The sequence below is a fragment of the Thermothielavioides terrestris genome, chromosome 4 (genome assembly GCF_000226115.1).
Source record: "Thermothielavioides terrestris NRRL 8126 chromosome 4, complete sequence".
NCBI classification, from domain to species: domain Eukaryota; kingdom Fungi; phylum Ascomycota; class Sordariomycetes; order Sordariales; family Chaetomiaceae; genus Thermothielavioides; species Thermothielavioides terrestris.
The window spans coordinates 4,446,812-4,473,571 of record NC_016460.1 but is presented as its reverse complement, the minus strand read 5'-3'; the positions used below and the strand labels follow the sequence as shown (position 1 = coordinate 4,473,571).

The following is a 26,760-nucleotide window of genomic DNA, read 5'->3' as shown; positions in this document are numbered from 1 at the left end:
GGTCCAAGCCTGACAGCAGACGCTAACCCCCTAGCGTTAGTTGGTGCCCAGCTGATCGACGGGTGGATCAATCTGCCCAGGCACTGGTTCCTCCACAGGACTAGTGGGTGTAACGCTGTCACCGATCCCTCCCGCCTTGACGCTCACTGCTTACCCGTCCCTGTGACACCATCTCTGCCGGGGCGGCTGGGCAGCTGGACAGCATGAGCAGGGGGCTGCCTCTGTTGGTCCTGGGCCTGGGGAAGGCTCAGCTCCGTGATGAATTCTGGCAGCCATCGTAGACCGCGTGTGACAGATTTGAGCGATTCATCGAGATGTAACAGCCGACATGATCAGCAAATTGGGACTTGAGAACTGTTGCGTTGGTTGTGTTCGGATATCCTCATTTCGCAGCCCCTTTTGGCGCTCCCCTCCCCGAATTCGCCCAACTCACCGTCGCATTGTGGCTGCTCACTCGGTCTTCCAAACAACATCTGGGTGCGGGGGTGCGTCCTGCTAATTCTCTCGCATTTCAGTCCTTCTGCGGATGACTTCCTTCTGCGTTCAACCTCGTCCAATTCAAACCCGGGCGCGGTGAGCACGATGGACCGGCGTAAAAGGTCGAGAACTCACTCAACGCAGCCGCAAGCGGCAACGAGACCGCCGCCTCTGCTCAGCGTCCCCGGCGAGATCCGCAACGAGATCTACGAGTACCTCGTCGTGCTCACAACTCCGGTCTGCATCTTCCGCGAGAAACAGAAGGCGGGCGGCTCGGATGCCGACCGTGAGCCGGCCCCGCTCGCCTCCGTCCTCGTCCCGCTCTTCCTGACCTGCCGCCGGCTGCACCTGGAAGCCAGCGCCGTCTTCTACTCGCGCAACTCGTTCGCCCTGCCCGCCATCGCCTCCCAGGCCCCGTACCAGATCCAGACCAACCTGCTCTTCCGCTTCTTCCTCGACCGCATCGGCCCCCGCAACGCCGCCCTGCTCCGCCACCTGGCCGTGCCCTTCCCCGCCTTCGACGGCCCCGGCGCTGCCGCCGGTCCCGCCACCGCCTCAGCGTCGCTGCTGATCCAAGCGCTGAGCGCCCGCTGCCCCAACCTCGAGACCCTCGAGCTCGACCTGCGCTGGGACAGCAGCCGCTGGCTGCGGCTGCTGCGCCCGCACACGGCGACCGTGCGCGCGCTGCTGGCCCCGCTGCACGACGCGCTGCGCGCCGCGTTCCCCGCGCTGAGCCGCGTGCGCGTGCGCCTTGCCGGCGGGGAGCGCGCGTGGAGTTTTCTTGCGTGGCAGGATGCTACGCAGGCGGAGGTGGTGAGGATTTCTGCGGCCGGGTGGGAGTGGGTGAGGGGCGCGCTGGAGGGTGGGGTGGGGTGGGAGGTGGTGCTCGACGACGACGACGACAAGGAGGAGGAGGAGGAGGAGGAGGCCGGGGAGGGGCAGCGTGCGACTGCCGGCGGCGGCGGCGGCGAGGAAGGGCACGACGGTGCTGCCGGGGACGGCTCGGGCTGGACGGCCCTGTGGCACCCGCCCAGCCCGCGGCATGCGGTCTGGCTGCTCTACGCACCGCCGGCGATGGTTGTGCGGTCCGAGATCCACGACCAGTGGACATTGCTGGAAGTCATTAAGTTCAGGCTCTACTACGCGCGCGCGTGGCTCAGGTCGCCCAACCAGGCCGCGCAGGACAGGAACGAGGCGGACGAGTGGAGGGAGTGGCGGCGCACTATGATCGCGAAGGCCGGGCCTATCCGCGTGCCCTTGTATTGCACGCGAGCTGGAGCTCCGCCCGTGCATACCGGGAGGTGGAGGCGGAGGAGAGCTCTGAGCTGGCTTTCTGGTGTTCTTTGAGATGCTGACGGTCAATTGTCAGGGCTTTCGCGTTGCAAGGCGTTTAGGGGTTCCTTCTTCTGCTGCGTATTCTGTGTTTACTTGCTGCGGGCGAGTTATGGTCTTTGGCATTGTCCTCGATCTCCGAGATCGACTCACTGTATATCTTCTTTTTTTTTTTTTTTTTTTTTTTTTTTTTTTTTTTTTTTTTTTTTTTTTTTTTTTTTTTTTTTTTTTTTTTTTTTTTTTCCCGCAGCCCCGTTCCAGTCTTACAACCTTAGCTCTGTGAGGCAATCGCATAATCGCTCTATGGTCTCCTTCAACTCACCACGACCAGGTGTGAACACCATCTTCGCACTCAACAGCTGCAACGAGAAGCGGCCTCAAAAGTGATCACTACCAGGTAGGTATTGCACAGCTTTCAGACAATACACAACACAAAAGAACCCTGCTACTCGTCCGCCACGTTCTTCGCCGGGGCCACCGCAAAGCCCGCGGGTGCACACGGGACTCGACAATCAGCTCAATGGTGCTGAGCAGGTAGCTGGCTGCGATTCCAAAGCAGAGCGTCTTCGACCGGAGTCACATGGAGATCTCGCCCGCCACCGCCACCGCTGCGCCACGGACGGACCGTACGAGAGCGGGGTTATTTGCAGAACAATTCCGATCAACCTGAAGAGAAAAAAAAGGAATAAGATTCATCAGAAAAGAGGCGCGCATGGCTTGGCGAGAGAGGAAACCGAACAGGCGAGACGTACAGCAGGTTCTTCGGCGTCCGGGCAAAGCATCCGCGATGTCCTTGATCAGAGCATGACGGCGCACTACCCGAGACCCCCAAGCAGGAGCAGCCGGCGGTTGAAGGTCACCATCAAAATCTTCGTTTATGGCGGATATTCCGGTGGGCTTCGGCAGTTCCGTTTGACAACCAGAGGCAACGCCCTCAACTGCCGGGGTTGACCTCGAGTCAGGCACTAGTAGTCGATGGGCATATTCGGGCCTTTGGGGGTATGCATTGCCATAAGGGAGAAAGACGGCCTATGGTATTTGCCTCGCCACAGGGGGTTAGTCTTCAGAGAATTGTTCTTCGATGCTATCAACGACGTCAGACGGAGACATGGAAACAACGATGCCGATCTCGACAGCTAGTAAACTAGTCTCTACCTGAGCGATAGATGATAAGGGTCAAGCCACATCCCAGGCATGTCAAAAGCTATCTGTAGTGTAGGCTGCGTTTTCCCTTTGCCGACGCGAAGCTCAACCGCCGAATCGCAGACGCTCGGAGGCACAAGCGCACAATCATTCCAAGAACCGCCAATTGTTCGCCCGCCGCCGGCTTGCTTGAGAAGGCTGGCTCCACAAGCCCAAGTTGTGCTCTGCATATATGTCGGGATGCGTCGAAGTGGTGCTGGAGAACTGTGGCCGACTCCATCAACGGCATCCGACAATCCGATGCCCTCAATGGCGAGGTGACAACTGCCTGCTTCCCAAGCACCGCCTGCTTCGCCTCGACCTGCGACGTTCAGCTCCTCGACCGGATGTGAGAGCAAGTCCCGCACGAAACCAGACTCAAAAGCACGCAGGTCGTCCTCGGCCCAACCGTCAGCATCCACCGAGACCCTTGGGGCGGACGGAACTTTGAGTGCTTCAGCGAAAACCCGTTGCTGTTGGGCCAGCTCGCCGCCGTCATCGGCAACGGCATCCAGAAGCACGGGGTGGGGGCCTGCCCCAAGCACTTTGTATCCAGTGATTCCGCGGCCGCACGCTCCGCGAGATCTACCTTGCCGCGTGGCAGCACCTGCTGCGTGGTTCCGATCCCGTTGGGATCATGACTGCGTGAGCACTCCAGCCCAGCCTTGAGAAACCTGGGGTGGTCGGCACTAGTTCTGACGCAAACGTAGCTGCAACAAAGTGGATGGCTTTCACTGCAGTGAGAACGGTACCTTACTTAAACCCGCGAGATTCTGCGTCAGACGTGGCGATATCGCGGGCTCACAATGTCTCGAAGACAGGCCGGGCGTCTGAACCCGCCGCATCATTTCCACAGCTCCAACCCCCAATTCACAGTCGCAGACGGCCGCCCGGGCGTCGACATGGCCAAGGGCCCGAGATCACCAGCCCCCAGTGTACACTCGGATATTGCGCAGGAAAAGCAGTTCCAGCCATTCCAAGTAGCTGCACCTCACAATTTCGGACAATCAGCGTGGTCCCGGTCCCGGCTGGTCCTTCAGCGGGGTTCCGCGCCATTGTCTGCTGATCGTTGTCTGCATGACGAGGACGTCGTCCGAGTGACATCACCCCCCATCCTCACCCGCACTCATTATTCATATGACCGCTGCCCGCCCTCCCGCACAACCACCCGCTTCCCATGCGCCTGCACCTCGTCAACAAGCGCCTCTCTGCATTCAAATGTAAGAAATCCCCATTACTTACCATCCCCAGCATCAACATGGCCGCCACCCTGCAGCCGCACCCGCCGCTGCGGCCGCATTCGATCCACAGCTACTCGGGCCTGGCCAAGCCGCCGCACCTCTCGCGCCTCGAGAGCGTGACGCACAAGACGGGCCACGTCGAGCCGATCAGCATCGAGGTGGACGACGCGCACGGCGGCTTCGCGCCGGGCTTCCTGCACCTGCCGCCCGACATCTTCACCGCCGGCAGCGGCGGCACCGGCACTCCTCCTCCTCCACCTCCTCCCTCGGCCTCGCGGGGCGCGGGCACGGGTAGTACGGCGACCGAGTCCCAGCGCCCGGCCGCCGCCCTGCCGCCGCACCACCACCGCACCGCCGCGATCCTCCTCTCGGGCGCCGGCGGCGGCGTCACCGGCCCCAGCTCCATCTACCTCTCGCTCGCGTGCAAGCTGGCCACGCTCGGCCGCGGCATCCCCACGCTGCGGCTCGACTACCGCTTCCCCGCGCGCGCGGCGCCCTGCGTGGCCGACGCCAAGGCGGCCATGGCCTACCTGCGCGACCTGTACGGCCTCGACCGGTTCGTGCTGGTCGGCTGGTCGTTCGGCAGCGCCGTCGTGTTCACCGCCGCCGCCGAGGACGCGCGCGTGGTCGGCTGCGCCGCCGTCGCCAGCCAGACCGCCGAGGCCGAGGGCATCGCGAGGCTGCCGCCGCGCCCCGTGCTGCTGCTGCACGGCAGCGGCGACAATACCCTCGGCGTGGGCTGCTCGCAGCGGTTGTGGCACATGTATGGCAACGGGGACCGGATGCTGCAGGTCTTTGAGGGCGACAATCACAGTCTGAGCGCCAACGCGGAGCGCGCCGAGGAGATGCTGTGGTGCGTCATGGCTGCGCTCGGGAGAGATACCCCCAGCGCCTTCCATGCCCCTGATAATCTGGAAACAGAATGGCTGACATCACCTGCATAGCGAGTTTGTGGCGCGGTGTGCTGGGGTGAGGATTGATGCGCAGGAGAGACGCGATGTGGTCGGCGTCGAGTTGGTCGACGACGGCGAGCGGCACGACCTGATGGAGAGGGGCGGCGATCTGAGGGCGCCCGAGAGGGAGGACTGAGGCGGGGATTGAGGCTTGGTGCTATGGATTAGCCTGGACAGGGAGCTACACGTCTGCTTCAGTGCGTTGGCTAGGGAAAGAATAAAAGCGTCATGAGCCAATCGTGGAATAGCAATGTTGGATTGCGGCACATTGACTTCGCATATAGGAGCTCGTAGGGGGGCTCTGTGTTAGCCGCGCAAGGCCGAACTCCATAAGCGGGGTGTATGAGGATTCGGGGCCCACGTGACCTGGCCCACCGACCTCGGGTTCATCCATCCACCCACCTCTCCACCACCATCTCTGCCCCACCATCTCCATCATCATCAGTAGCATCATCTATGCAGTTGTCTTCCTGTGCCTGCATCCCACAGCGGGGTGTTATTAGCTCACTTCGGCAAGCCGTCTTCCTCTGGCTTACGAGCAATGAGCCGCTTATTCTTCACGAGTAGGTAGCTCCGAAGTTTCAGCGGTTTAAAAAGGCAGGAGCGGTGGTGATACGGCTCAGAGGGTAGGAGCGGGTGGCACTTCGAGCAGCTCGAGGGTCAAGCTGTTACCCAACTATCAACCAACGGCTCAAGGACCTTTGAACTATTGAATCAAACGGGCAGGGTGTTATTAGCTCATGCCTCGAGACGTTCTTGGTTTTTGGAGGTCGGTATGTGGCGGGCGACAAAGCGGGGGGAGGCTAAGACCGGACAAATGGTTCAATGGCTGTCATATCCAGAGCATATGACGAGGAACACACCAGAATAACCCAAATTCTAACAGTGTACTCCATGCTGGCTATTGGCTGACTTTTGTGTGCACGAAGGTCTCACGAAGGTATATGTCACGAGGAGAGCTACAACTCTGGCCATGGACATGCTTACGACACATACGGGGTGTCCACACCGAGGAGCGCTGGCCGTTGTCCGGCCGGACCACTGAGAGACCGTCCCGGCCTGCCGTTGTCTGGGATACTTGCATTACTAACTCTGATAGACACGGCCTAGGTTGCGGGCTTGGAAGAGGCCGACAAGGCCGACAACTCTATCCAGCAGTTCTTTGACAGGGTTCCTCACTCGAGCGAACTGGAGGCTGTATCCAGCATGCTGCTGTCCTCGGCTTGAAACAGGTACCAGGACACTTGTTCAACTAGACTGGTTTCCGGGCATGGAGGAGGCATCGGTGCTCGACCTGGCAGCTGTCGGAAGTTTGTGTAACTATGGGGAAGTACCTATCAACTCGGACATTCCCTACATGCCTGCATGCTGGTGAGTCGATTTGAATAGTGAGATAACTGGCTCGACTCACAGCCGGGCAACCATATGCACGCCACGTATGAGCCACGTGGTGGCCCAATCATTTTTTTTTTTTTTTTTTTTTCCAAGTCTCTCTTCTCATATGCACCGCCCCGAACGGGCGGTGGGCCTCAGCGCAGCCGTCGCTGTTTGCCTCGGGGGAAGCCGTGTATGCCTCCCTGATTCGCGGCTCGTTTTCTGGGCCAAGGACGCAGCCGTCTGCCTCGCGTTGGTTGGCCTACAGGCAGCCAGCCAGTCAAGGCGAGAGCATAATGCGGGACAGAAGAACAAGAGCCATTTGGCGAATATAAGGAGGACGAGGCTCTGAGTCACGGCCCGCGGACCATGCGAACTGGTCAGCCGTTCACATGCTACAATATCTTTCGTTCAAATCCCCATCGAGGTACCATCATGCACCCACTATTGAATGCTTACTTGAAGAGTGAAGAACGAGAGACTTCAAGCCAACGCCGACGAAATGGCGCCTTTCGGCAAGAAATGCAGGCACGGTCCGAATTGCTGGTACCTGCGGATCGGGATATGTCAGTATCTTCATTCAGACTCAGACCACGCCGCGGTCCGGCGCACTAGACTCGACGAGCTGCACCGTGGGCTCAGCCGGCACCGTCAAGAGCTGGTGGATGTCGCGAGTCTGGCGCCGGAGAGCGAGGACAACTTCGTCGGCATCGCCCAGGAAAGGGAGCTTGCTAGCTTCAACAAGGTTTGCGGCGGCGAGATCGCCGTGCCAGGTGCGTGTATGCAATTGTTCGCTCGGTAGACATCAAAAAGCTGACACTTGGTCATCAGGAATCCCTCCCCGGTTTACGCCCCCGACCGGGCCCCTGGAGCTGCCACGCGACGACCACAATGGCCCCCTACGGCGCGACTTCCCACGATACACGTTCCAGTTCGAGCCCTTACTGCGGTCCGTCGAGCTGATGCAGCCCACATTCGACATGGAGGCGGTCGACGTGATCAGCAACGCCGGCAACCTGAGCAAGCTGTACGAGATGCTTCGAAATACGAGCTGGCAGGCGATGCGATTCGAGCTGGAGCTGCGGGGGCGCACCCTGCTGCTCTCGCGATGGAGCGACGACCCGGCGCTGGCGTTCCGCCCGGGTTACGGCGGTGGCTTCGAGCGGGAGACGTGCCGGCATGGCGCCGAAGAGGACCCGGTGCTGCGGCATAGCGCCAGCCACCACCGCGTCGTGGCCTACCGCTTCGGCGGGCTGCAGTACGTCGTCCAGTCCGAGGTGGACGCCTATTCCTGCAACGGCGACGACCACGCCCGGCCGCCGCCGCCGCCCCAATCGCAGACCCAGTCGCAGCCAGCGGCGCCAGCCAGATGCGGCAGCAAGCACAACCAGGCACGCCTCCGCGGCCGGCCGCCGCCCCGGCAGAAGAAGCGCGCCGCCTCAACCCACATCTCCGGCTTCGCGGCCCTCACGCTCGACGACCCGGGCGACAGCAAAGCCTTCGCCGCTGCCGCCACCACCACCACCACCTTGCCTAAGAAAACAGCAACCACCCCCACCCTCTCCAAAACACCACCACCAACAACAACAACAGAAACAAGAACAACCGCAACCAGCCCAACCCTCCTAATCCACCACGCCGGCCGCCCCATCCCCCCGTCCTGGCTAGTGGAAATCAAAACATACAACGCGCGCACGGTGGGGCCGCGACCGCTCACCGCGCTGGCGCAAGTGTACTTTGCGCGGCGGGCGCAGCTGTACGAGGCGCGGCACGAGGGCGGGGTGTTTTTGTTCCGGCCTCGCCGCGGGGAAGCGGAAGCGGAAGGGGCAGCGGCGACGGGGACGGGGACGGGGACGGGGACGGGGACGGTGGTGCGCGACGTGGGCGGCGAGCTGTGCGCCTGGGAGCACAGCGAGCAGCCTGTGCTGGGCAAGGTGGCGGCGCTGGTGAGGGCGGTGAGGGAGCGGGTGGCCGAGTGGAGGAGGGGGAGGGGCGTGGTGCGGGCCGGCATGGTTTGTGAGAGCGATGGGACGGGGGCGGAGGGCGGGGTGAGGGTGTGGTTGTGCGAGAGGGAGGGCGGTGCGCAGGGCGGAGACGGGCTGATGCCGGAGGACTGGGGCGGATCGGGCTAGGTGGGGATAGTACGGGGTGATGTGGAAAACGCGAAGATGAGTTATGTCACTGGAGACGTGACTGATTTTTAAGTTATAAGTTCGTAATGATTAACGTCAGTAATGCAGAGAACTGAACAACAACACAACCATCTAATCAAACGCAAAAGTACAGTCAAGAGCGACAGAAAGGGGAATGGGAAAGAGGGAAGAGAAAAAAAAAAAAAAAAAAAAAAAAAAAACAGCTAGTAAGTAATCGTCGCCGCCTTGCCCACCCACTTGCCGTCATCCGCGCAAAGGCAGTTCTCCCACACCCACTTGCCCACGTCCTCGCGGCTGATGGTGTACCCGACGGCGCGGCTGTGCACGACGCCGCGGACGGGATCCTCCATGCCGACTCTGACGCGCCCCTCGGTGGCGGGCCCGTCGGTGTAGAGACTGCCGCGCACGAGGGTCCAGTCGACCAGCGGCCGGTCGTTGTCCTCCGGTCCATCCCCTTCTTCCGCCTGCGGTTCTTCTTCTTCCTCCCCTCTCGCGCTGCTCCTCCTCGTCCTCGTCGTCGTCGTCGCAGTGGTGTCCATGACGAGCCGCTCCATGGCCCGCTTGTCCTCGTGCGCCGTGTGCAGCAGCAGCCTGTACAGCGGCAGCATGGGCAGCGGCACGTCGCGCTGGTGGGCGCTGATGCCGGTCGTGCTGACGACCACCAGGCGAGGGGGCGTCCATGTGGAGTTGGAGTTGGCCCGGGCGCGACAGCGGCGCAGGGCGTCGAGCAGGGCGCGCATGCCGGCCTCGCACACGTGCGGGTCGGAGATGCCGCGCAGGGTGGGCCGGGCGCCGATGGAGAAGACGATGGCGTCGACGACGGCGACGGGGCCGTTGCTGTTGCCGTTGTTCTCCGCATCCGCGTCCGCCGGGGGCAGGAGCAGGCAGCGCTCGAGAGTGGACGCGTCGTGGGCGTCGCCCTGGACGAGGCGCAGGTTGGCCGGGGGCGTGTTGTCGGGGAAGCAGGCGGTCAGCTTGGCGGGCGTGCGGCAGAGGGCGATGCAGGTGTGGCCGGCGGCCAGGGCGCGGCGGAGGGTTGCGAGGGCCACGCCGCCGGTGGCGCCGAGGAAGAGGATTGTTTTCGTTTTCGGTGTGGTGGTGGTGGTGGTGGTGGTCATGGTGATGTCTGTGGGATGTTGGAGGGTGAGCGAAAGTGGTGATGGCGATGGCTTGTTCTTTGAATGGGAACTGTTGCTTCCAAGACGGCTGGTGTGGTGTGGTCTGCTGCATGGAAGTGGGAGCGGGAATGGGTGACGCCGCCTTTTATGTCCATCCTCGCCCGCGCCATCCTTTCCTCTGCCGCGCCAGACATGACGAATGTCGGGGCAGTGCCCGCTACAAAATCGGCGGCGCAATGGACGCCACGGCCGGCGGGCTGACCAGTGCTGCCGAGTGCTGCCGTGCGCTGCCGTGCGCCTCCGGGGGTGCTGTTGCGCCGAGCGGGGCCGACCCGGCCGTTTCTCCCAAAGATTCCCCCGAGCGCCCCACAGCGGCGCCCTGCGGCCCACTGTGGCTTTTGGCTCGCGCTGTTATTGGGCAGCAAGTCGCTCCGGAGCCGGCTTGGCACGCGACCGATTCATCGGCGATCTTGCATCGACGTCGCCTGACCCAACAGCCCTAACCCTGCTGCCTCTGCAGTTATTATTTAGTGTAGCTCTTGTCGTGTGTGTAAGCCTGCCAGCCCGTTCTCTTCTGAGGAGGGACACCGGGAAACCCATAGGAAAATCCCGCCTCTGCCCACCTTCCCACCGACGCTGACAACCACTTGGCAGTACGCAGAGCCGTGTGCGACGTGATACTGTGTACACTCGTTGTGAGCAGCTCCTGCCGGTCTGGACTCCTTGATGGTCGAAGAATGGGGAATGGGGTGGCATGCACGCTGCTGCACCTGGCCTGTCTGGGCAATCCTGTGGGGCTCGCAGAGACCGGGATGCTCCATCTCGAGTTAGACCCTGAACACCAAGTTCAACTGAACATCAGAACATGCCCCGCAGCGGTTCGGCCCCGCGTCGAACTGGGCCAAACGGGCCAAAGGGGGCCAAATGGTTCGACCCTTGATCCCACCAGGCAGCGCGGACTGCGATTTCGTGGCACTGTGTGTATGTAGATGGCCAGATAAATTAGTTATAATACTGCCGCAGCTGGTGCAGCCGTGGCACTCAGCGACGTCAGCGTTGAGCCAATGAGCCTCCGAAGACGGCCAGCCAGCCCAGCGCAGTCCCCCAGCGCAGTCCAAACACAGAGCTCACAGGAACGGCCAGGCTCACTTTCCCGCGCAAAGCGCCGTAAAGCAAGCCAGGAAATTCTGGAAAAAAAAGTCTGGGAAGTCAGGAATCGTGGCTGGGCTGCTGCAGCCAAGCTTGCTAGCGTGCCGCCGCCACGGGTCCGCCGACATCAGGATAAATCGGGCGGCCGCTTGCTCGCGTGCGGCTTTTCGCACTGCTGTCGTGCGGCCCCCGTTTTGCTCCAGCCTTGGGACGGCTTGCCCGTGGCTTTGTGCCGCAGTCATGCAGCCGGACTGTCGTGTGCCTTTCTGTTGGCTCTGCTTGGGACCGACGGCCAGGAGGTGACGGCGATGTGGCCGCCCCTGGCTTTCTCTCTCTTTCTTTCTTTCTTTCTTCCTCCTCGTCGCCATTTCATTTTCAGCCTCTCGTCTGAACCGCCGCCGCCATGTCAGCCACCCTCTTGAGCTCGCCTCTGCCAGCAAGCCACGCCGGGCCAACATGGGCGCCATCGTCATCCTCCTTCCCGCAAATCCCCAGCCTGGCACACACTGCTCGGACCGCACCTTTCAACCGGCCCGGGCTCGGGAACCAATGCTACCGCTACCGAACAAGACCTTCTGCAACACGGTCCGGCAAGATGCGACTGACGGCTCCCTCCAGAAGCCACAACTTCGGCTTGCTGCGCATCGCCGAGGAGGTTCGCGTCGTCGAACTCGACGCCTACCGCGAGGGCCAGCCAACCACGAACAGCGCTGCCGGGAAGAGCACCATCTGCTTCTCCGACGAGACGCTGGGCCACGTCTTGTCGAACATGGCCGTGGTCGTCCCCAGCAAGGACGAGGAGCTCTCCGTCGTCCGGGACGTCATCTCCGCCATCCCCGCCCCCTGCGTGGTCATCCTCGTCTCCAACTGCCCCCGGCGGCCGTCTGCCGACCCCTACCTCCAGCAGGTAGCGATGCTCGAGGAATTCGGCGGCTACGGAAGACAGGTGGTCGCCATCCACCAGAAGGACGCCCGAGCGGCCGCTGCATTCCGGGCGGCTGGCCTGCCGGAGCTGCTGGACCCGACCGACGGCACCATACAGCACGGCAAGGGAGAGGGCATGCTGCTCGGCATCGCGCTTGCCGCAGCCCTCTGCCCCGAGCGGCGCTACATCGGCTTCGTCGACGCCGACAACTTCAACGCCGGGTCCGTCAACGAGTACTGCAGGGCCTTTGCCGCCGGCTTCGCCATGTCGCGCGACCCCGAGATCGAGCACACCATGGTGCGCCTGAAGTGGGCGTCCAAGCCCAAGCTGCGCCAGGACGGCCGCTACGAGAACGTGGCCGAGGGCAGGTGTTCGCGCATCGTCAACCCGTGGCTGAACCGCGTTTTTGCTGCGAGCCGGGGCCGGCCGTCAGCAGCGACGGCCCTCGGCGCCGACGCTGAATGTCCTTTCGTCACGACGGCCAACGCCGGCGAGCACGCCATGACCATGGGCCTGGCGCTCAAGCTCCGGATCGCCGCCGGCTACGCCATCGAGCCGTTTCACTTCGTCGACCTGCTCGAGCGGGGACATCTCCTGCCGCTCTCGGAACCGGAGCCGGAGCCGCCGGGCCAGACGAACGGCCGCACAATCGGCAATAAGAAGAACGACGACAACCGCAGCACAGTCCTACCCACCAATCACCGCAAGCCCGCCCCCGACCGGCCGCCCCGTGCGCTCGACCGACCGGTCAGCGTGCTCCAGGTGCGCACCATCAACCCGCACTTCCACCGCGCCTCGGACGAGCACCACATCCGCGGCATGTGGGCCGCCGGCCTGGGCTGCATCTACCACGGCCTGGCCGCGTACCGCTCGGCGCCCGACGAGGACAGGGACAGGGACAGGGACAGGGACAAGGAGAAGGACAATGACGGCGGCGGCGGCGCCATCGCCGAGCTGCGCGAGGAGATGGTCCGCTTCGCCGACGGCGCCCTGCCCTGTCCCAGGATATACCCCGCGCTGGAGGACCTCGATATGGCTGTGTTTGTCAGGGAACTGTTGTTGAAATCGACAACGGGTGGCAAGGAAGGGCAGACGCTCAGCGCGTTTGGCTTGGTGGATGCCGCTGTCGGGCAGGAGGTGAATGGGGATGTGCACCGGGAGTGAGCGCTGCGATACTTCTGGTTTTAATATTCCGCGCAGCTTTCGCTTTGTTACACTCATCAACACGCCAGAGTTTTTGCATGCAAATAAAAAAAGTACAATGTCTGCTCTGAAGAGTTCAGAGCTGGTAGTTTTTAAAAGATAATTAAGAGACTGAACGACAATGAATACCAACAGCAGTCGTTGGTTGGAAGACAGCAAGGGATGTGAAGCTGACCCTGGTGATCAGCCCCTTTCTCCGGGATTAATGTTAATTAGTGACTGACTTGGCAGCACTCGGGTTTACCTGCGGAAAACGCTAACTGAGCATCAAACGGCAGAGGCGGTCTCGCCTCGGACCCGGGTTTAGACTCAGACTTGCGCTCTGACACGACCGGTGACGGTGACCGGACCTGGGATCACCCACCCGCTGCATCTTGGAGGCCCGGGGGGGGGGGGGGGGGGGGGGGGGAGGGGGGGGGCTCGCAATTGCTGGAGACGAGGGACCGTGGCGTTTCGGACCCAAAGAGAAATAATCAAGCTCGGCGTTTGGGCAGCAATCGATCATCGGGGCAAATTACCCCAGTCCTCGTGCTCAAGTAACAGGAACCCGTGTAGGTATCCATCCTTCCCAAAGGCCTCCATCCTCGTCCCGATAAACTCCAAGCCACTTTCTGTTTCCCAAAGCAATGTTGACGCAATCCAGCGGAACGGTAACACTGTAAACATCTTCTTCGAGCCAAGGCCCTGAGCCCGCAATCTCCCGCCGCACAGTGCTGATATATCGCTCCCCTACCGTGCACTCTGCGTCCCTGTCCGCTCCTTGGTCGCTCGTGTGAGCGGAAACACTGAGGTATCGGAACAGGATCGAGCCACCGTACCCCTCCGTTTGCGAAGCCGCACCGTTGTCTGCCAAGTCTTGTGCGCGAAGAGGACACCGACATTCGTCCTCAATCGAGATTCCCGACTCCCACGCCCCCCATCCGCCATGGCCACTCCGGATTCCGCCAAAGCCCAGCCGAACTTGCACCAGCCGCCTCTGCCAGCCCCCGAACGCTTCGCGCGCACTTCCCCCGAGGCAAAGCATCTTCCTGGGCGCTCACCGGTGTCGCAGCGGTCTGGGCCATGAACGGCGAGTCCAACTCTCCCGACCGCCCCCTCCGTTCCCTCCCTCGAGCCCTACGCTCGCGGAGCGTGAGATACAGAGACGGCCGAGTCGCTTCGAGGTGGAGGACAAGGTGGCTTTGTTCGGTAGGGTCATCCCCGTCCGCGAGGACGAAGCGACGTTACGAGTACGAGATCCCCGGACGGGAGCACCTGCTCAGGTGCTACGGCGTGGACCGCCCGCTCAACAAGGAGGCCACCTTTGGTGTGGGAGAGGCAAAGGGGGACGTTACTTTGCTTGCTGCACATTCCAGCACTCCTGGTGCTCAGGGAGATATAACTGCTCGCAGCTCTGGGCCCGAGGGTGGGAGGGGGGCAGTCAGGACAGTGGACGAGCTACACCGACCGAATTGGCCTTGACTAAATAAAGGTTTCCAGAATCAGTGTCTGGCCGGCAGGGATCACCGCGAGGATTACAGAGAACGCTGGCGGCGCTCACCAGCCGGCACCGCATTCCGACGGCAACAACCCGTACTTCAGCGTCTTATAACCCACCGCGACTCTCCACCGGAGGGGATACTCTTTGGGGGATCAAACAACCAGCTGTCTCGGACTGGCGTTGCTCTTCCGAGTTCCTCTTTCCTGCCACACACGCTGCGAGGGGCTTAGGATCTTAGCAAACGTTCAGGCAGATAGTCATAGGGAGCCTCGTCCTGCGCGAGGCAAGCCCGAGACTGCCTGCATAGGTAGTCAATGGTGGGTGGTGCAGGCTGCGACACAGTCAAATCCCAAGTTACGTCAGGAAGCAGGACAAACCGGGCCGCTCCAAGGCCGCTGCTGTCAATCAGGCTTCCAGCGACGGCACCTGGACAGCGCCAGCCGCAGGCTGCCCATCACCGTAACCGAGTGGATTTTCGAGGTGATGACGCTGTCCGCGGTATCAACCTGCAACAACACGCAGCAAGGTTTTTGGGGGCTTTTGGCCCCGCTGACGACGACGCCGTGCTGGCCGGTAGTCCTCTGTACTGGCATATAAGGGTCGAGGTCGACCGCATATCCCACCGCCACCCGGACGTTTCCCGCGCCCTCTTCCCCCGGCCAGCGGCGCCACCGACGACGGTGGCGGCGGCGACTTTGGGCCTAAACGTACCGTGAGCGTCATGATATAGCTTTCTGTCCCTGAATTGGGCATTTATTTTGTGACACGGTTGGTTGTGCCCAGGTTTGTATATCAGGGTGCCCATTAGTGAACGGCAAGCGAGCGACTAGTCAAATCGCCAGCACATTATCCCCAATAGCCAGAAGGATGGTCATTTCCTTCATAGATCCATGTTTCAGGAGTTCATGACGGCCATTCCAAGCGCCGACCTTGGCCTCGTGCTGAGCCTCGAGCTGCCGGTAGCCGCCGACCTGGGCGACCTTCTTCTGCAAATCGGTCATCCGCTTGTGATCGCCCGTCGGGTGCGCCGAGGTGGCCCCGAGGGTCGGCTCAAGGAGACTTGTTGGTGTATTTGGGCTCAAAGGCATCGTCCAGCACGCCCATACGCTTGCCGTGTTTGGTCAGCTTCTCCCGGTCGCGCGCGCGCTCCGGGTTCTCGGCGACGAAGTGCTCGTTGTCAATGGCTGGCTGCTTGGCACTGCTGAAGAAGGAGAAGCATGCGGATTGGACCTGCAACTGACCGGTTGATGAGGACCAGGGAGAAACAGACGACGCCCAAGGCGCAAAGCAGAGTGGAGATGGGATGCAGGAGAGCAAGCGGCTCGCGGGGAGGCGCTGGCGCGCTCCCGTGCCGGTTTCAGGACGAGTGTGCTGTCAGACGGAGAATCAAACAATTGGCAAAAGAAGCCACACACGGTGCCGAATCGCGCCGGCGATTCTTCAGGACAATGGACAATGAGCGGTGGTGTCGGGGTGGGCGGCGGGCAGGGGCAAGCGCCGAGGTGTTTGTGTTGCTTCCCTGCGCAACAAGTCAGGTGGCGCCGTGGTGCACTTCTAGAAGCATAGAAGCATTCCACGTCCCGGGCCCGGAGTTCACTCCGCCGTCTCCCGGTTGGTCGCTGCCGCCTCTTCTGCATCACCGTGTCTCACCCGAGTTCGCCGGCATGCGGGGCGCCAGGGAGTCAAACATGCCGTGATCGGCGCGATAGTGGACGCCACAGCGGTCGCAGCGGTCGGGAGGGCGTTCCCTCCCTTCTAGAACACTGCCGGAAGCGGCTAACGCGAGTCGATCGGCGACACGTTCGCGCCGCTGCGGCCGCGAGGTCAATCCCAGCCGCGCTGACAGCCGGGGAGGCCGTGAGAGGACTGCCTTTGCGCGCCAGACGCCGCTTGCAGCGCAAACAACTGGAACCCGCGCGCGGCCTCTCCGAGTTCGAGCGGGGGCACCGGCTTGCAGAGCCGATCACAAACCAGCGACGCTTGCAGCTCGCCGGCGTGCTCCGAGTTTTTTGCTCTGTTGGCGGGGGTGGCGGTGGGCGGCTAATTGGCCAATCCCGGAGGGGAGCCTGTCTGCATGTTGTCCCGTCGTCTGTCCAGCAGTTCACCATCGCACAACCATCGCCAGGCAAAAATCAATTGTTGACTGCCTCGTCGTTTTCTTGAGTCATTGAGCGTCCCGGTTGGGCGCATTAGCAAGGCCGGGTTGATGCCCAATTTTGAAAAAAAAAAAAAAAAAAAAATGAACACCGGAGTCCGACTTTCGCGTGTTAGTGACCGCCTTGCAGAAGGTGAGGTGCTCAGCCACGGCATCGATTGGCCTCCAAATCGTCGGGCGAGTCCTGCGGCCAAAACAGAGGCCCGGGCTTAGATGGGATGAATGACCCCATAGTCTAGCACGGGAGCAGCAACAAGATGCTCCGTTGACCGCGTCGGCGCCCAGGCAGACTGCCGAGTGCACACAGCCCGACTCTAGTCGATGCAAGTTAGAACCAACGGCGTATGATTGATGCCTTGATATTGACCGAGCCGCCTCCCTGCCTGGGAAGAGTCACCCCTTGAGAAGTCGACGGCAATGCCTCGTGTTGCTAGCGATGGTGGGTGTGATGGTAGGCCTAATGCACCGTGATATGGTTCTAGCCTTGAGGAGTTGCGGGACTCGTCGCCCAAGTCGGTGCAGGTAGGCAGGAAATGGAGGCAACAACTAGTACCCGTGGCCTACCGTCCCACGTCCATGCGACTTAACGTCGTTAGATGCGTCGGGCTCGCCCGGGGCACAACAGCGGTCGATGGCCGAATCAAAGAGGCTGATGGGCCCCGGTGTGAGCCTACGGATGATGTAACGATTGCCGGTTCCTGCATCCACATGCCCGGGAGTGTTGCGGGCCATCGAACGAATCACCGGCTGAGCCTTGCTCTGCGTGCCCCGGGTATCGTAGCTGCCAGGTCCCCGTATGCAGCGGCCTTGCATGATGGTGTTCAATCATTGAACATGTACTGGACCCGGCAAGAGTACCTTCTACCAAGTTCAACAAGGCGTGACGCAGCAGGGTCACTGCTTCGTCCGTGGCAGGAGCCCGGGAGCCGAGGACGGAGACGACGAGCAATCTACCCATCCCGTGCACGGCGCCCCCTTTTCCTGCTCGGTCCCTAACGTCTCTTACCGTTAGAGTCAGTAATTAATCGGTTGCTAAGGCTGAGAATCAGCGCAGCGCGCCTATGCGCGCTTGTTAGTGTGACACAGCAGAGCGACTAGCCAGGGGTGGCCGGTGGATTGGCCGGTTAGGTAGTTCCGGGGTGTTCGGGCGGCGGAGACCCTTGGCCAGGCTCTGGACGGGCTAGGCCGCGATAGCAGCGGCCGACAGAGTCACGAATGTATGCACGCCATGCCGATGACGCCAGTACCTAGGCGGGCTGCTGCTCGATGACGGGCCTATGGGCTCTGCGATCAGGGGTTGTCCGAAAGATGCCCCTATCGGCACCTCCCTCCTCAGGCAACGTTCGTCGGCTCGCTTGTTTGCTTTGTGTCACCGCTCGCCCTCTCTTGCGGAATTGAGAAATAGGGGGGGGGGGGGGGGGGGGGGTGCCAGTCCTCCTAGAGACCGGCGGGGCCGGCCCGGGGGGTTCGGGAGCGTGCCAATCAGGGGGCGCCAACCCGGAGCCGAAGGTGCGGGCCGGCGCTTAAATACGCGCGACTATCCATCTCCGGTGATAGTGAGGACACCTCGCGGCCGACCAACGCCCACGGAACAGATCCCAGGCCTTCCGTGTTGTGGGGGGGAGGGGGGCCGAGGACAGAAAGGGGACCTGCGGCTGCAGCCGATCTGCGCTTGCCGCACGCTAGCGTCCAACTGACAAAAGTTAGTCCAACGGCGCATTGCCAGGCGGTTGTTGTAATGTACGTATACAAGTACGCATTAGCGAACCGCATGACACCAGGTACCCAACTTCTGCATGTACGTAGCTACAACATAACTCTCTGCCTGGATCCCAGCACGCTGGTTCATCATCGGTCAGAGGCGCTGCTGCATGCAGGTCCCCACAGCAGCGGCCACCTACGCGCAGTTCCTGTTGTAGAACTGTAGCACTCAACATCGGCCTCTGCCTGCACCCTCTGCCCGTCATGGCTTGTTGGTCAGTTGCCTCCATCCCCGTCCGGTGTTGGGCTCTCCAGCCCTAGGTTGAGTCAGAGCGCCGGTTTCCTTTGCTCCCTCCTTGTCGCCGTCGTGTATAAAAGAGGCTCGACGGACGCCGAAGGAAGACGGCCTCGACAACACATCAACTTGAGATATCAACATCATCACAGCCCTTCGCTGACCCTTTCCAACCTTCTCACCTCATCGGTGCTCACCGCGCTCCTGTACCCATCGCCGTGAAAACAGAGAACCAATTCATCAGCGTCAACGACAACCGGACACATATATCTTGTCCGTCATCGTCCCCCAGCCATCCCATCCGGTCCCCGAGACCAGAAGCCCTCAGCAAGCAGCCAACCACGAAACCATCATCCTTCGGTCGTCGCCATCCAACATGTGCAACTGGCACATCACCCGCTACGACGAGTGCGGCCACGAGGACATCGAGAGGGTGCCCTACTCGTGCGAGATCTACACCCGCCACAAGTACGGCTCCTGCAAGTACAACGACCGCATCCACCGCCCGCGCGCCGAGTTCACCTACGCCCCTGGCTACTGCCGCCGCCCGGAGTGCGAGATGCTCAACTACATCAACTACCAGTAGAGCGGGCGGCCATCCGGAGAACTCTGACTTGGACCTGGACGACGCGCCTGGATTGCACTCCTTGACGGTACGTGCCCGCCAAAGCTGCTGGTTCCCTTTCTGCTCCTCCCTCATCATCATCCCCATCGTCAGCTGGCTGACCGTCTCGAAAATAGAGCCTTCTTCTTCTTCTTCTTTTTTTTTTCTCTTTTTTCTTTGGACATGGCTGCAATCAATGTATCGCCGCCACTTCGACCTCTCATTTCTTCGAGACGGCGCAATGAGAGGGGGCGCGGTGCGTTGCTGAACCTTGGATGGCCCATCGGAGGGCGCACACTCCTTTAGACGAACACGAGTCACCACGAGGGAACGAAATGGAATGTGGGAATAGATTCGGAAGTCTGCATCACTGCACGCTGGGAAGGGTTTGGGATGAGAGACGACTTGTCTGTTATTCTCCTTTTTTCTGCTTCCCCTCCTTAGCTTCGATGTTTTTTTTCTTCGTGTTGCCTTTTTTTTTTTCATTTCATTTCATTTCTTTTTTCTTCCTTTTTTTCAATTTTTTCCTTTCTGTTTTCTACCTCCTCCGCTCCTTTTTGATGCTGTTTTGCTAGAAAGTGAGTTAGCTTTCAATCGACCTCTTGATCTCACGAGTCGCGCCACGCATCTCCATCCGTGTTGCTGCACAGTAATCAGCCAACAATCAGCTCCAATCTCACTCCTTGCTTTGCGTGATCGATCGCCGTTGTCCGCCAATGCCGAGCGGATCCTTCCCGCCTGGCATCTGATCCTGCCGCCCTATGAAGTCGCTCCGCCCGCAGCCCTTCGCCCTCTCAGGCTGCATGTTTGCATCTCAGCTGCGGCCAACAAAGTTTTGCGGCCGCGCCGCCCGGAAATAACGGTTCTCCTTATCAGCCAAACGTGTCGGCGATGCATGGACCCCTCGGGTCCGCGCGGCCGGACGCAGTTGACAACACTCGGAACCTCGCCAATGTTCATGAACAAAGAGCACTTGGCATCTCGTGCAAATGAGAACCCTGATAGGCCACGAGCAAATGAGAACCCTGATAGGCCAGCCCGGTCTGGGGAACCGAATCTCGATTGCGCACTGGGTCGAATCCGGTAAGGCTACGTTGTGTAAGGCCGAACAGCTGCAAGCCCCTTACCCCCCTACCCCGGGCCTGACCCGGGCTCCGACCCCTTTCTCCCGGCCGTGCCGCGCCCCCGCATCGAGCTCGAGTTACACCACGCTAACGCGAACGAACAAGGCTGGATCAAAGATACAAGAGGAATGCCGCGGGGAGCTACACAGTAGAGGCCCCTCCCAGTCCGGGGACCAATGTCTCGGATTGTGGGACACGGATAAGTTAGCTGTACGGTACATCGACCACTTGTCTCACGCACTTCAGTGTCTTCACCGCTACTATGTATGTAGTTAAGTTCCAGCGTCCACGCGTCAGCCCGGCAGGGCGGCCAGCTCGCCAGCCCCCGCTGCAAGAATCATGAAATCGGCACTGTGCCGTCTGCAGACTCGGCGCGCAGGTTTGCCTTGCTTCTTCCAATTGGGGATGGAAGCGCGCTCGCCGTTAAGCGCCAGCTGCTGCACGCGAGAAGCGACAACTGTCTGATGTCCGAACTCGCCGGAGACACCGAGACATCGCTGGCCCGGTGCGAGGGAAATTCGCGGCGAAGTTTGACGGAGTTCAACCTCGAGCAACCTTGGACAGGAACGAGTGATGCTAGCAAACAACGGACTCGTCCTGGGTTCTGAGACGCGTAGTGCAGAACCAGGCCAAGGAACAACAAAAGAGCATTCCAGAGAATCTGCCGCATGCGGCGCCAGTCCCTCGGCGACCCCACCGGGACTAGGGGCCGGGCCAGGGCTGGCTGAGCAGCTGGGCCAGGAGGGACACAAGTTGCACGGGGGGTGTCAACAAGGAGCCGAACGGCCGAACGACTGAGAGAACGGGATCTGAGAGGACCCCAAGAAAGGGCAGGAACAGAACAAGGTCAAGGGTTTACGCTGGCACGCTAAAGCAGGGCCCTTGTGCATCATGTGCCGCGCTCTCTTCCTTTCACCAACACGTCGCGCTGAGGTGCCGTACATGCCATGCATGCCATGAACATCACGTTCAAATCATTTACCAATCCAGCATTCCGCACACCCCCGGCCGTTGGAAGCGGCCGCCGCCGGACATTTCCCCGATCTGGACACCACCAACTCTTACACGGAGACCGACCCTCCCTCTCTCCCCCTTGCCCTTCCCCCAGCACAACCGCCGCTACGCTCGGCCCGGCCGCGGGTCAGCTGGCCTCGTCTTCAACTCGACACCATGATATCAGTCACGAGGCGCAGTGGTTAACGAGATGAGATGAGGCCTCCTCACCACCAGACTCTCCCGCTCCGTGAGCTGCGGCCCGCGTCTCCGCGCTTACAGTTGTGATCTGTGCCACATCGCGGTGAGATGCTGCTCTTATCGGGAGTACCGAGGTCGAGAAGACAGGCCGCGGACGGTGTAGGTAGTGATCACCAAGAGAGCATGCCGAGGCCTGGGATAACGGGAAGGATTTCATTTCACATCCCGATTCCCGACCCTGCAGTTGCGCTGGTCCGAAGGCCTCAGCGGCGGCCTGCCATATCCCGTGGTTGATGCTACAGTGATGTGATTAGGGATTTGGGGAAGGGGTTGCAACGATTATGAGAGCCGAGACGCGCTGCTGAAGCTGGTAAGCGGCAATGCCTCCGGTTGAGAATGAATGGATACGTGACATTGTACTTGTCAACACCACCAGAGCTCGGCCTCAAATCGCATGGATACGCCGGAGTAGGCCAAGGCGGCTGATCACCTGGGAGCCCTCCCTTAACTATGTAATTGCCGTTAGTCAGGGGGGCACCATCGACGAATGTCGTGTTCATCCCGTCAGTTCCGAGGTCGCTTGAGGCTACGTTGCAATCAGCTCATCTCGATTTTGGCGTTGACACGGAAACATGAGGGAAGGAGCGCCAAGCGTTGGGGATCGGAACGCAGCGGCGTCAGCACAAGGGATGAATGAATCTTGCGCGGCGAAGCAAAGTGCGACATTGAGATTAGGTGGGGGTTTGAGGATAAAATAGAAACCGTCAATCCGTTTCCACCGTTCCACTCAGCGATGATTGCTGACCACCACACCACGGAATTCCCAGCTAGCTGCGTCAGCTAACCGTGGCATTTCGGCCCCCAATGCGCCGCGGCTTTTGAAAGGATTGAGGCCACCGGCTTACTCGGACTCGTCGCGATAATCACTTCCCGGGTGAAGATCAGACATGGATGATGGAGATATATGCGGCCGTGGGAATCGGATTGCGCGACCATGGGGGCCGTGCTCGCCAGCTCGGAGCGTCCGGCGGCCTCTTCAACGTGAGGCGGGCGACGTTTGGTTCGTCAACGCAGTATGCTCAGGATCACGCATCTGCGAGCGTGTAACGAGGGTGACTGCCGTGCGACTGGCTAGAACTGCCGTTATCCAGGAGCTTTCAAGTTTGCAGATGCACACGTCAACATTGTTGCAGTGACTGGGAGGGAAGCAGCATCTAACCAGAAAAAACCAGTCGGGGAAGTACCACGTAATTCGGGATCGCCAAATATGTGACAGTTTCATTGACAAGGCCCCTCTAAGCAAAGTGCTTCTCGACCACGTCCAACCGCTCGGACGCCTTCCCCGAGATCCCCTCCAGCTCCGCCGTCACGAGGACCATCTCGTTGCCGCGGATCGCTCCTCACGCCGTCGTCCACGTTCGCGCCGGCGTCGCGGACCCAAACTTGGCCAGCACGGGCTTCAGGAGGCGCGTGAACGTGCTGGTTCCGAGTCCGCCCGAGGCGGGAATATAAAGATCGTCATGACTGATGATGATGAGACTGGAGTACTACTAGTGTGGTGGTAGCTTTCCAATGTTAGAATATATGTTGGGAAATAGGGAACCTGTGGTCTTCCTGGAGCTGTCGTGGCAGTATATATTCTGGCACGGTTGGGAAGAAGAGGATAACGGGGGACGAGCCCAACACTGGCCATCCCAAGAGCGAAGAACTGCTGTGTACCGCTCTATCTATCGAATTGTGTTTCTACCTGAAGTTTCGCATTGGGCATATCTGCTGTCGCGCGTCCTAACGCCACCCGACGACAGGGTCCCTCAAGGCGAAGAATACACGTACCCGAACCTCTCCTTCGCATCCCTCACCACGCAATCCCCCTCCTCGACCATCCTCCTCACGCCCTCCTCCTCTCCATCCCCATCCTCCGCATTCAAAGCCCGCTCCAACACCTCATTCCTAAACTTCAACGGGCCGTCCGGCACAGCCAACCCCCTCCTCAGAGCCGGCCGCGCAAGCAGCCTGTCAAGCCAGGCCTGCACGTGCGGGAACTGCCGCCGGAGGTCGATGGCGCTGAACCGCGCCGCATCGGCCAGGCCGGCCATGCTCATGTCGGCAATGCTGTACCGGCCGCGGCCGGGGCCGGCGATGTAGTCGCGGTTGGCGAGGCGCGCGTTGAGGACTCCGTAGAGGCGCTCCGTCTCGCCTACGTAGCGCTGGATGGCGTACTGGTGGTCACTCGGGGACGGGGTGAAGCGGAGGAAGAAGTTGGCTTGGCCTTGCCTGGTTGTATTTTGCGCATGACATGGTGAGTGTGTGGGTTATCTCGTCTTGGGTGATCAGAGTGTCTGGATGGGGTTTCTCCGGGCGCTGAAGATAACGCGGGGAAGAAAAAAGGGGACCGGGGTTGGTAAGGGGAGGAAAAGCGAGGAGGAGGAATTACATGGGGGTCAAGCCGCCGTGGTTCCAGGCAAGCCATTGCTCGCAGACCGAGTAATCGTCTGAGTCAACGGGGAAGCTGAACTTGTGGTCGGGGTCGTAGTGCCGCGTGAGGTAGGCCAGAATGGCCGTGGTTTCGAAGACGGCGAAGCCACCGCGGTCGTGGTCTACGATGGTGGGGATGCGGCCGTTCGGGTTGAGCGCCGTATACCAGGGCTGTTTCTGCGGCTTGTTGTCGTTGTCGAAGATATCGATGGACTTGACACTGTAATCTTTGCCGTAGGCCTCTTTGAGCTCCTCGAGCAAGATGGAGACTTTGAAGCCATTGGGGGTTCCTGTGGCGTCGAACATTAGAAAAAAGCCAGCGAGGTATATCTATGACGGACCAACCAGTAGTGAAGAGTTGGATGCCGGATTTAGAGGCGACGCCGGTCGGTTGGGCCATCGTATTCAACAGAGCTTACTCAAGCAGCGGAATCCGAGTTCGCGTATCCAAACAGAAGGCTGCGGCTCAACGATATGCCCCTAGATCCAGCCATGGTGTCCGGAAACCCATATTTGTATGCAAAAGATACACCGGAATTCTTTGCTCTTGTTGTCTCGATTCCCACAGAAACCTTTGTTTACACTCGAGTCGACTGACTAATGACCGGCGGACCAATTTGCCCGGCTGACAAACCGGGGTTGCAGCAGATGGGGAAACGAAGTCTTCGAGAGATGCAGAGCCCCACTGTCCTCTGTCTTGTCTCATTGCCGGCGCTGGAACAAGCGGTGTCGAATTCGCGAACTCCTGTCGGCGACACGTGGATGCCTCTTCGCTATGATGTTGCCTCCTTAGGCACTGGTTCACCTCGGCGGATTGCGAGTAAGCCTGCTGTTGCGAAAATTGAAACGGCTTCAGAGTAGAACCCTCAGGGGTTAGGAATAGGATACACCCGGGAGTCAATTTTAGAGGCGTCGCCAGTGGATGCTGCAGCATTGACCGGCATTTCTACATGTAGCTTCCGTTGCCTCGGCCCCGCTTGCTGTTGCGATGCAGTGAGGGGGAGCAACAGCTTTCTCTGAATGACACAATATTTAAAGTGTTCGGATGGAGCCGGTCAGCCGTGGTCTGTAATGTTAATAGCCATATTGCAGTGCCGGGCCCAGATCCAAACAAGCAGTTTCCCCTTAGAGCGACAATATTTAGGCGCGTCTTGGCCCAATCTCTCACAATGAAGTCAAGGCGCAGTGAACAACCACCCTGCAAGGTGCCATCGGCCGGGAAAGGAGAAAAGGGCCCCTCGGAATGCAGCGCAGTTTTGGATATCAACCTGGTATATGCCACCCCCGCCGCGCAGTCCAGAGGGTAGATGCATTACTGACAATCTTGTGGTTTTCATTTCCGTCCACGCTGTCTCAAATTTGAAGAACATCATCTTCACCATGGTTCTCCTCGTCTTCCTGCTGGCCGGCCTTGCCCACGGCGCGGCTCTCACGCCCCGACAGGGCGCGGCCACGCAGGTCGTGCGCCTCAGCTCGGTCGAGAACCTGGCCGTGCGCTCGAACGGACAGATCCTGGCCACCAACATGAACGCGGCGACGCTCTACGCCATCGACCCGGTCGCCAAGACGTCGACCACCGCGCTCACGGTGACGGGCGCGTCCGGCCTCTCGGGCATCGGCGAGTACGCGCCGGACGTGTTCGCCGTCATCGGCGGCGGCAAGGCCGTCTACAAGGTCGACTTCACGACGACGCCGCCCAGGTCGTCGCTCATCAAGACCATCGCCGAGGCCAGCAACCTCAACGGGCTGGCCGTGTTCGACAACTCGTCCGTGCTGGTCGCCGACGCGGGCAAGGGCGTCGTGTACAAGCTGGACGTGACGACGGGGGCGTACGCGGTCGCGCTGCAGGACCCGACCATGGCGCCGTCGGGCGGCATCCCCTTCGGCATCGACGGGATCAAGTACCGCGCCGGCACGCTGTGGTACACCAACATCTTCAAGAACAGCTTCTACAAGGTCGCCGTCGACCCGGCCACGGCGAAGCCGACCGGGTCGCCGCCCACGGCGCTGTGGACGAACCTGATGGGCGACGACCTGTGCTTCGGCCCCAGCGGCAAGATCTACGTCGCCACCAACAGCAGGAACTCGCTCGTCGAGGTCGACCCAGCCGTCGGCAAGCCGAGCAGCGTAGGAACCGTGACTGGGTCGACCTCGTGCGCGTTCGGCAGGACGGAGAAAGATGCCGACGTCGTGTACGTCGGCGGGTCGCAGGGCGTGTTTGCCATCACGGTCAAGGTGTAGATGGATGGGGGGATGGAGGCCTGGCATGGGTTCGAATTCGAGGAGCAGCCGGACATGCCTCAACACACTACCATAGGAAGCCAAAAACAAACGGATCAGCAGCATAAAGAAAGTGAATATGGCCGCCCTGCACAGGCAACTCACTGGACGAGCTGGGAATCGAACCCAGGACCTTTCGCATACACCTATTCCTGACCCTGGCATCCACAGAGACGCGGACAGAACAGGATGCTAAGCGAACGCTCTACCAACTGAGCCACACGCCCGACGGTCTTGCCGAAGTTGCTGGATGAGCTAGCTGAAGTTGCGGTATTTGTTGCGGTTTTGTTGTGCGAGTGGAGTGCTGAAAATTCTTTTCGCATTTCGAAGCGTGTGGTGGAGACC

At 60.6% G+C, this 26,760-nt stretch overlaps 11 protein-coding genes and 1 non-coding gene across 12 annotated transcripts; 7 read left to right on the top strand and 5 right to left on the bottom strand.

The window, feature by feature from the left end:
- Positions 1-582: 582 nt before the first annotated feature.
- Positions 583-1,824, top strand: THITE_2091253 (uncharacterized protein; the record flags this gene model as incomplete). Its single annotated transcript, XM_003656039.1, has 1 exon — positions 583-1,824. One exon carries the CDS (start codon positions 583-585, stop codon positions 1,822-1,824), a length of 1,242 nt encoding a protein of 413 aa, XP_003656087.1.
- Positions 1,825-3,368: 1,544 nt separating this feature from the next.
- Positions 3,369-3,551, top strand: THITE_2031888 (glycoside hydrolase family 3 protein; the record flags this gene model as incomplete). The annotated part of the gene is made up of 1 exon (XM_003656038.1): positions 3,369-3,551. A coding segment is annotated over one exon (183 nt), but the record flags the coding sequence as incomplete, so codon positions are not given.
- Positions 3,552-4,249: 698 nt separating this feature from the next.
- THITE_2053867 (uncharacterized protein) lies at positions 4,250-5,321 on the top strand (the record flags this gene model as incomplete). The annotated part of the gene is made up of 2 exons (XM_003656037.1): positions 4,250-5,085; positions 5,177-5,321. The coding sequence occupies 2 exons, from the start codon at positions 4,250-4,252 to the stop codon at positions 5,319-5,321; spliced, it is 981 nt and encodes a 326-aa protein (XP_003656085.1).
- Positions 5,322-7,061: 1,740 nt separating this feature from the next.
- Positions 7,062-8,691, top strand: THITE_2052787 (uncharacterized protein; the record flags this gene model as incomplete). The annotated part of the gene is made up of 2 exons (XM_003656036.1): positions 7,062-7,332; positions 7,373-8,691. The coding sequence occupies 2 exons, from the start codon at positions 7,062-7,064 to the stop codon at positions 8,689-8,691; spliced, it is 1,590 nt and encodes a 529-aa protein (XP_003656084.1).
- Positions 8,692-8,770: 79 nt separating this feature from the next.
- On the bottom strand, positions 8,771-10,083 carry THITE_2120466 (uncharacterized protein). Its single transcript, XM_003656035.1, has one exon. The coding sequence runs from the start codon at positions 9,828-9,830 to the stop codon at positions 8,916-8,918; it is 915 nt and encodes a 304-aa protein (XP_003656083.1). The 5' UTR covers positions 9,831-10,083; the 3' UTR covers positions 8,771-8,915.
- An 870-nt stretch (positions 10,084-10,953) lies between these two features.
- Positions 10,954-13,258, top strand: THITE_2120465 (glycosyltransferase family 55 protein). Its single transcript, XM_003656034.1, has one exon. It carries the CDS (start codon positions 11,383-11,385, stop codon positions 13,066-13,068), a length of 1,686 nt encoding a protein of 561 aa, XP_003656082.1. The 5' UTR covers positions 10,954-11,382; the 3' UTR covers positions 13,069-13,258.
- A 1,730-nt stretch (positions 13,259-14,988) lies between these two features.
- Positions 14,989-15,588, bottom strand: THITE_156404 (uncharacterized protein; the record flags this gene model as incomplete). The annotated part of the gene is made up of 2 exons (XM_003656033.1): positions 14,989-15,288; positions 15,433-15,588. 2 exons carry the CDS (start codon positions 15,586-15,588, stop codon positions 14,989-14,991), a joined length of 456 nt encoding a protein of 151 aa, XP_003656081.1.
- A 49-nt stretch (positions 15,589-15,637) lies between these two features.
- THITE_156403 (uncharacterized protein) lies at positions 15,638-17,555 on the bottom strand (the record flags this gene model as incomplete). Its single annotated transcript, XM_003656032.1, has 5 exons — positions 15,638-15,922; positions 16,003-16,106; positions 16,238-16,363; positions 16,432-16,627; positions 17,307-17,555. 5 exons carry the CDS (start codon positions 17,553-17,555, stop codon positions 15,638-15,640), a joined length of 960 nt encoding a protein of 319 aa, XP_003656080.1.
- A 1,058-nt stretch (positions 17,556-18,613) lies between these two features.
- THITE_156402 (uncharacterized protein) lies at positions 18,614-19,324 on the top strand (the record flags this gene model as incomplete). Its single annotated transcript, XM_003656031.1, has 2 exons — positions 18,614-18,657; positions 18,967-19,324. The coding sequence occupies 2 exons, from the start codon at positions 18,614-18,616 to the stop codon at positions 19,322-19,324; spliced, it is 402 nt and encodes a 133-aa protein (XP_003656079.1).
- Positions 19,325-24,054: 4,730 nt separating this feature from the next.
- THITE_2120464 (uncharacterized protein) lies at positions 24,055-24,692 on the bottom strand. The gene is made up of 2 exons (XM_003656030.1): positions 24,481-24,692; positions 24,055-24,425 (listed from the first exon to the last, which is right to left on the bottom strand). The coding sequence occupies exons 1-2, from the start codon at positions 24,533-24,535 to the stop codon at positions 24,091-24,093; spliced, it is 390 nt and encodes a 129-aa protein (XP_003656078.1). The 5' UTR covers positions 24,536-24,692; the 3' UTR covers positions 24,055-24,090.
- An 823-nt stretch (positions 24,693-25,515) lies between these two features.
- THITE_2146687 (uncharacterized protein) lies at positions 25,516-26,376 on the top strand (the record flags this gene model as incomplete). Its single annotated transcript, XM_003656029.1, has 1 exon — positions 25,516-26,376. The coding sequence occupies one exon, from the start codon at positions 25,516-25,518 to the stop codon at positions 26,374-26,376; it is 861 nt and encodes a 286-aa protein (XP_003656077.1).
- Positions 26,377-26,520: 144 nt separating this feature from the next.
- Positions 26,521-26,642, bottom strand: THITE_t113. Its single transcript has one exon. It is a non-coding gene; the product is annotated as a tRNA-Ala (tRNA).
- Between the last annotated feature and the right edge of the window lie 118 nt (positions 26,643-26,760).